At 47.3% G+C, this 8,334-nt stretch overlaps 1 protein-coding gene across 1 annotated transcript; it reads right to left on the bottom strand.

Annotated features, from left to right (window-relative positions):
- Window positions 1–1,387: 1,387 nt before the first annotated feature.
- Window positions 1,388–8,129, bottom strand: IL19 (interleukin 19). Its single transcript, XM_006159279.2, has 5 exons — window positions 7,986–8,129; window positions 7,769–7,834; window positions 4,456–4,608; window positions 3,441–3,515; window positions 1,388–1,566 (listed from the first exon to the last, which is right to left on the bottom strand). Exons 1-5 carry the CDS (start codon window positions 8,127–8,129, stop codon window positions 1,471–1,473), a joined length of 534 nt encoding a protein of 177 aa, XP_006159341.1. The 3' UTR covers window positions 1,388–1,470.
- Between the last annotated feature and the right edge of the window lie 205 nt (window positions 8,130–8,334).

Here is an 8,334-nt window from a genome sequence, read left to right as displayed (position 1 = left end):
ATTGTATAATGTGTTACAGGCTTCTGTGCTCTGCATCATCTATGGAGTATGCAGTGGTGTAGGGGGATGGTAGGGCTGATGTGTGAGTGGTTGAAGAATTTACCAGAGGCAGAAGTGCAAGCAGAAGTGGGAGTGCCCGACATGAGACCTGAGCAGGTCCAGGCCTTGCAGCAGGGAGGGTGTCTTTAAATGGTCTCAATCACAGGAGGAGGGCCTTCACTGTAACCGGGACCCTGGTCCCCTGTCTCCAGGGTACCCATAACAGGGAGCAGAACTTGTTCAATTTTCTCACTGTGACAACTGTCCCCCATCAGAAACATGCTCTCCCCGGCCCAGTGAATATATCCACAGAGGACAGATTGGGTTCAGGGAAGGTATATGCAGGTTCAGAGCAACAAGAAAGAAATGGCAGAGACAGACAAAACCAAAGAGATGGAGAAAGAATACAGACACAGAGATCAGAAATGGTATGAAACAGTGGGCACAGACCCTCTGTCCTATCTTCTTGATCTTTATGTCAGGAGAAGGCAGCTGGGTAGGAAATTTAGAGACCAAGTTTGGAGCCCTTTTCTGCTCTAAATGGCTTTGAGATCCTGGGTAAATCCTTTTCCTCCCACAATCCTTAGCTTCTCTATCTATCAATGTTCTGTAAGGCTCCTTTCATTTCTTTCTTTCTTTCTTTCTTTCTTTCTTTCTTTCTTTCTTTCTTTCTTTTAGCAAAATTTTTGCTATAGAGCATGTGTGCTCGCCAGAGAGACAGAAAGTGAGAAATCACCTCCCAGGGAGGATGGCCACACCTCACTCCCTTCTCCTCCATTCTCCTCTTGGAATGTTGGGCATGCATGCACATGTGCCTGGTGTGAGAGTCAAGCCTCCAGGTTCAGTACTCAAACCGCAGTTGATCATGTGGGAATCCAGCAACGTAATCATTATGCCATCTGCTGGTCCTTCATTTCTAAATGTCTCCACTTATGATTCCTCAACTGTCTCTTCCTGAATCAGAAGACACTTCCACTCACAGGTACGTGCAGAGTTTATTGAGAAAAATCAGTCAGTACATATATACCATGAGATACCACTCAATTCACATCACAGACATAGGATAAACAATTTCATAATAAGTTAGGGGAGAGCTGACCTGTCCCTTGCAGGACAGCCTGCAGGACCTTACAACACGAATACATGTCATTATAAATAACACAGTAGACTAGTTGGTCATTTTCAGACCTGAGCCCAGCCAGTGGGATTTTCAGCTGCGGAGTGAGATCTGCTTAGACCCAGATTTTTCCCAGCAATGCCCCAGTCCCAGAAGAGAGAATTCCAAAGTAGCAGAGGGTTTTTTTTTTTTCCCCCAAATATCATCATTTGGTTAAACACAAAGGCCTTTTCCATCTCTCTTCCCTTCAAAGTGGGCTTACTCCCACAGAATCTCACAGGGTGTCATTCACCCCTGGATACTTAGGCTTCTTGTTAAGCTGCAGACGTTTCTTGATGATTCTTGTCAATCCAGGCTAGAAAGATGTCGAGCTCTCCCAGAGATTTAATTGCAGCAGAATGGACTTCCAGCTGAAACAGTGAAGTTATCATCAGAACCTGCCTTTCGGGGCTATGGAGTCGTTTTCAAATCACTTTCCCCATAATCAGATCCCCATACGACTTTCTTTTTATTTGTTAAATATGTTTGCATAATGGTGAGACTCAAAATTATCTTCCTTTTTTTAATAAAATTTTATTTAATTTTATTTATTCATTCATTTATTAATTTGACCAGAGAGAGACACAGAGAGAAAGAGGGAAAGTGAGAAAGCAAGCCGCCAGGTCCGGGACTCAAACCATGGTTGGCCATGTGGGAGTGTCCAGCGCCTCAACCACCACGCCACCTGCTGGTCCCAAGACTCAAAATTATCTTCCTAACAGGCAAGTAAAATTGTTTCCACAAACAAGCAGATAAATCACGTCAGCTCTTTGTAAACAAAAAATTCTTCATTCTTCTCCCTGTTTTTCCCCCCCCCTCCCTGTTTTTCATGGGAAAAGTTTGCCTGGCTGGCTCGACCTGCTTATCTTTTTCACATCAGCTTGTTTTAGGACTGCTGTTCTCCCAGAGGTAATTGCTGCGGTGCTCCACCGTGGGGCGGGAGGGCATGCTGTCCTCACAGGGCTGTGCATCAAAGCAGCCAGGCTCCCAAGAATGAGTGTCCTACCCAATGGCACACGGTCCCTCAGTAACAGAGCAGAAACTGGAACCCAAGGCTCCTGGCCTCCCTTCACCTCCTTCCTCACAGACTAAAAGGAGGAGGTAAGATCTGAAAGCATGTTCTGTGGATCCAGCTAGAGTGGGATCGAGTCCCACCTCTACCACGTAGTGGCAGCAAGAACTTAGTTAACCTACTTAAGCTGCTCGTGCCTCGCTTTCATAATTTATCCAACACAGATAGTGACTGGTGGCATTTTGTGAAGGATAAATGTGTTAATCCTGGTGTGAATTGATTCGTGTGTCTTGTGAGACTGGCTCATAATAGAAATCATAGGACTCAGCTCTTTCTAGAATATCCTCCATAGAGTCTCTCCACAAAGAAGCGGAGCTCTGAACAGACCCCCTACCTCTGTGCTGGGCAGAGCATTGGCATCATTTGGGACGCTCAGGTCTTACCCAAGACCCACTGAATCAGAACCTGTGTTTTAGCAGGATGGCATCTACACCGGCATCTATAGGAGGCCTGCATTCCACATCGACGCCCACGGGGAAAACACTGTGTCTTCATCTCTACACAAAATGCTGATGACAGATTCCCACCACAATGACGCCACCAGGGAACACATTTTCACACAGAACCGCTTAGAATTTACTGCCCTCTCTGCTTCCTCTGCATCATCCCCATCTTGAGCACTATGTGCTGTCCCCAAATTATGTTACAGGTCACACCAGACACATGAGGGAATAAGAAAATAGTAGATGGGGGGACTAGCAGGTGGCAAAATGGTTACATTGCTGAACTCCCATGTAGCTGACCGCAGTTCAAGTCTCAGACCCGGTGGCTTGAACCTCATGCTGGACCCTGTGAATGTATGCCCAAGATCCCAAGAGGAAAATGGAGGAGGAGGGATTGCAGTGTGGCCATCCCCCCAGGGGAGTGATTTCTCACTTTCTGTCTTTGTCTCTCTCTATCTCTCTGGCAAATGCACGCTCCCTATAGCAAAAAAATGTCTCTTAAACAAAAAAACAAAAAAAAAAAAAAAAAAAAAAAACGGACCAGCAGAGAAGAAGAAGTGAATGGACGATGGAGAAGGAAAGCCCAGGGAATTAACAAACACTAATTTGCACACTTTGCAGACACATAGAATTGGAAGAGCCCACAGTCGATACTTGTTGAGTGAAGAGGGGGTGAGTGGAGGCTCTGCTTCTCACTTTCCATCTTCCCCTTCCTCTTCCCAGACCTCACCTGGTCATAGTTGTCATGGACGATTCTGGTAGCATTGGTGACCTCTGGCCTGCAGTGACAACGCCTCTGCTTCTGCTGTGATAAAGCGGAGATAGCACCTGTCAGAGGACGTCCTCCTGCCACTTTTCCTCATGAAGAGTGGCATCTCTCCTCCCTCCCACAGTGAGAATCAGGTGAGTAACCTCAAATGGGAGAAGCTGGGGGAGATAGGGTCTGTTTGTAGAGTCACCCCTGCATTTGACAACGACTTTTGCTTTTTCCAGATTGACAACCCACCAGACTGTCAGCACCTCGTCTCTCTTGTCACCATTCTGAATGCAGCATGCCACAAGGGAGGCACTCAGTGAACCTTTGTTGGGTTAACCAATTAAACAATTAGTTAACTGAATCCCTTTGATTTCATTACAGTATGAATATAAATAGGGCAGGGTGCATTACTCCTCTAATCATTTCAGAATCTGAATCACAGAGAGGTGAAGTCACTTGTAATAAAACCACACAGGCAATCACCAGCCGGGATAGGCCCAGAACCCAGATTTTTCTCCTGGTCTAAGTTCCTGTTGGTTTGCTTTATTTTCATTTCTGATATTTGATTTACTAGATCGCAATGAGTTTGTAGGTAATTCCTAGGGATAAGCTATAACTAGGAAGTACCCAAAGGCTAACTGGTATGGGAACCCCAAAGGGCCAGAAACTAAAAGGGGTATCCTTAAAGTAAAACTGGGGTTGTTGGCATGCCTCTCTCACAGGCCAGACTTGCAGCTTCTTGGGCATTCTGTCACATAAGCTGTCACCCCGGAGGACTGCCCACGAGGAGACCCGTCTAATGAGGTGTCAGTAGGGAGGAAAACCTGGAGAAGAAGGGGCCCCTGGAGGAGGTTCTCAATAGCTCCCCCCACTGAGTGATGGGAAAAGGAATTTCCTTTGACCCCAAGAACCATATCAGAGGGCCAACTGGGGGCAGCTCTCTCTTTAGGGCAGATGGGGAACAAATGCTTGGAATCCTGTGACTCACACATTGCTGCAGAGTTCTCTGCATGTAGAGGAAAGAGTTGGCAATGCTGCTGATTTTTCTCAAGATTTGGGGGTTTGGTTCCTTGTGATCCTTGAACACTCTGTCCACGTAGAATGCCAGGAGGTTCTTGGTCACACAGCATGCATCTAAGGGCTATAGGAAACATGTCAGAAAACTCCCCAGAAGCCCTCTTCTCATGTCCTCTTAGAGTATTTGGGTAGGGGCAGCAAGAAGAGAGAGAACTGAAAGTAATTTTTAAAACTCATAATGGCCTGGGAGTGTTCATCCACTCTTAACCACATCAAAGCTACCTATGATGGCGATGACGAGGAGAAATTTCAGTTCACCCCCTTTTGGTACAGCCTGGAGGTATTAACAAAGGATGGATCCCAAACTCCAACCATAGGTTAAAATTCCCTATAGGTCATTCGTGCATAACATTCGGGACTAATCTCTGCCCAGCTCCTTCCAGGAATCAGGAGCCTCCTTTCGAAGAGGACTGAGTGCTTACTTGAAAAGTACAGTGAAGAGGCTGGAGGTGGCCTCTCTGTAATGCCTCCCATCCACCAGCCTTCAATGGCTGTCACATGCAGGTAGCATTTTCGAGACACATATTCCTTTCACTATCATGACATTGTGTTTAACCTGGCCCCCCGCTTTGATCGCATTGCTGAGCTCTCTTCCAGCCTGTCCTTTATAAACTGCAGGGATCATCTGAATGAGGCTGAGATTTGCAAGAATGGAGATTGACAGGTACAGAAATGGGTCCCCCTGGGTAGGTCTGCAGCCTGCAGAGTGTGCAGCCTGATTCAGACACACAACCCTGAGAAAGTGGCTAGACAGTTTCCTCTCTAGCAGTTTACATCCCACCCACTGGAGAGCCAGGGAATTACTCCGCGGAAGGTTTGCCACTCAGTCTAAGTAGGTAGTGGTTTACAGCCTGACGTGCATAGGTCTTCATTAGCACTAGAGGAGCGAAGCCTCTTTGGCCTCAGTGGAAGCTTTTCCTAGATGGCAAAGCCTACTTGCAAGACAAAAACCTTTCTCTTCTACAGCTCCAACTGGTTCCCTTAAAGCAGGGAGGAGAAAGTGACATACTTCTGTATTACTGTGGTAATGTGGGGCTGGCTCCATGGCATAGCGTTAACATTCTGCTTAGAAGGCAGATCCCACATAGTGACTGTGGTTCAAATCCCTAGCTGGTCAGCATGAAGCACACTGGGCATGTGTGCACGAGCGTAGTGTGACCACACTCTGTTGAGTGTGCTCCTCTCTCTCTCTCAGGCACACACATTCACACTCTAACATAAAAAAGAAGGGAAAAAGTGTATGAAGATTGTGGTCATAGAAAAAGGAATACAGTCAAAAAAAGAAAGGGAGGTCAACAGGTAGCATAGTGGTTAAGGCACTGGACTCACATGTGGTTTATCTCACTTAGAGACCCAGACCCGGAAGCTAGAAACTCATGCACCATGTGCATATGCACAGGTGCCCAAAATCCGGAGAGGAGAATGAAGAAGGGTTTGCAGCGAGGCCATCCCCCCTGGGGGATGATTTCTCTCTTTCTCCTTCTGTCTCTCTCTGTCTCTCCAGCAAGCACACGTGCCCTAGAGCCAAAATCTCTCCAAAAAGAGAGAGAGAAAAAAAAAGAAGAAAAAAGGAAAGAAAGAAAGATAAAGACCTGAATCCTGACCAACGGCTTTCCTTATTCCACATCAGCATTTCTCTACCTTGAGAGGAGAAAGAATCTGGAGACAGAGGCGTGAGCAGGGGTCTGTTCCTGGCTCAGCCATTAGCTAGGGATCCTTTCTCCCAAAGTCCTGATTTCTGCATTTGAAAATGATGGTTTAGCATAGACGATTTTGGGGTTCCTTCCAACTGCAATATCTTATGAGTCAGCTGGAATATTGTTTACTAAGCAGCCAGATCCATTCGCCACAAATTAATTACTGCCTAGGAGACTTATGGAGGTGTCTCTCTCACAGGTAAAGAAGCCTGAGGGGGAAAAAAATCGTTACAGATATACCTTGTACTCTGTCACATAAATCCCTGAAAAAACAAAATGAATCTTTCTAAAATGCTTTCAGGGGCTGGAGGAGCTCACTTTTAAAGGCACCTCTCACATCTTTTCGTAAAGTGAATTGTCACCTGGTAGGTCACCCGGCTTGTAGCAGACTCTCACCACCTCCTCTTGGTACCGCTGGATCGATGCTCTCACTGGATTTCCTGCCTCAGTTGTGAAGAACATTGCCAGACTGTCTTTCTAAAACATCTTGTGGTCATGTGGCTTTTGGCTCAGAAACCCTCAGGGGCCCCAGATGCTGTGGTCTGACAATAACAATAGTGCCTTCTACGTCTGGAATCCATGTGGCTGACCATGGCTTTGGGTCCCCAGATCAACAATGGGTGAGTACCCAAAATTCTGAGGAGCTGAGGGAGTGGGAAAACAGGATCACAGGGTGATGAGACCCTGTTGAAGGTGCTTCTGGGTACTTCCTCTCTTTCTCGTACACACACACACGCACACACACACACACACATGCTTTCAGCCATGGTAAAAGTCTTCAGCGGGCTCAGCCACAGTGGCACACAGGTATCACTATTCTATGGGGGCTGGAAGCCACTTGGGGAAGCCCAGGTTTGGGTCCTGGGTTAAGCTGTACATACCAGGCATGGTTGTGCATGGCTATAGTCCTGGCTAATTGCGAGGCTGAGGCAGGAGGATGGCCACAGAGCGAGACCCCCTTGGGGATGCCTCTCTGTTCTCTGTCCCTTTCCCCTCCTCTGTCCCTCTCCACCACAATGCTGAGGCTCAACCTGCTTTCAAGAGCCTTTGTAAAGTAACCCCAGGGTAGATTTGCCCTCATCCCTCACCACTTACCCCCGTGTCCCTACAGCACAAGCCTGCTCACCTCACCGTCCTCCACACGGTCCTACCTTTGCTGGTCTTACTCACTTTCCCACGCCCCTCAGATCTCTTCTTCCTTTAGTCCGCTCTACAACCGCTCAGGTTTTAGGTCACCTTTCATTTTCTCAAATTCCTCCATGGAACCTTCCAAAATGACCCCCAAGTCACAGAAATCCTAGTCTCCCAGTCACTCTCTAGAGCAGTGGCACTTTTTTAATCCCTCCCTGGGGGTTCACGTCCTTGGGCACTAGGGTGCCCTAACATAGCAGCTGGCAAGTGAAAAGCCTAGAGCATTTAGTGTTCCCTGGAGACTAGGAAAGAAAAGGGGGCTGGGGGTGAGAGATTTCTCAGCCCAGGGCCATTATATCATAAAGATAAAAATCCAGGAAAGAGCAGGAATGATACCTTAATGCTCTCGAGGGTCTCCGATGTGGACAGGATAGTCACATTCTGGAAGGCGTCCTTAGCTTGCTGTGGAGGGAAACATAAGCACAAATGCAAAATCTGAGACCTCCGTGTTCTCCTGAGACACTAAAGATAATGAGAAGGAACTCGCTTTTCAAGCTTGGTGTAAGGAGAGGCACACTCCTTCGCCCACACCTTCACCCTGATCCATACTCACGATGTCTCTTTTGATTTCTTGGAAACTCTCTTCTATATGGTGCATGTCCAGGGAAATCAGACACCTCCTGAGCCCACGGATGTGCACTGAGCACAGGATGAGTGTTGCGCTCAAGAACCAGAGGGAAACACACGGTACCTTCATGTCCTGCAGGAAGGGTGGAAGTCAGCGCCCAGCCGAGAGCAGAGAGTAATGAGAAAGAAGACCTCGGATTAACCCCCCCATGGGCATTGCAGGGCAGGCCAGCAGGCAACCAAGAAAACAAGACTTGGTACCTCAACCTGGCAGCGCTCAAGAGCTATGCGTCTCTTCTTAAGTTTTCTAAATCAGTCGAATATGATGCCCCCAC

Source organism: Tupaia chinensis, unplaced genomic scaffold, assembly GCF_000334495.1.
Source record: "Tupaia chinensis unplaced genomic scaffold, TupChi_1.0 Scaffold000627_1, whole genome shotgun sequence".
NCBI classification, from domain to species: Eukaryota; Metazoa; Chordata; class Mammalia; order Scandentia; family Tupaiidae; genus Tupaia; species Tupaia belangeri.
Note: the sequence above shows the minus strand (reverse complement) of the source record. Positions and strands in the feature narration are given on the sequence as shown.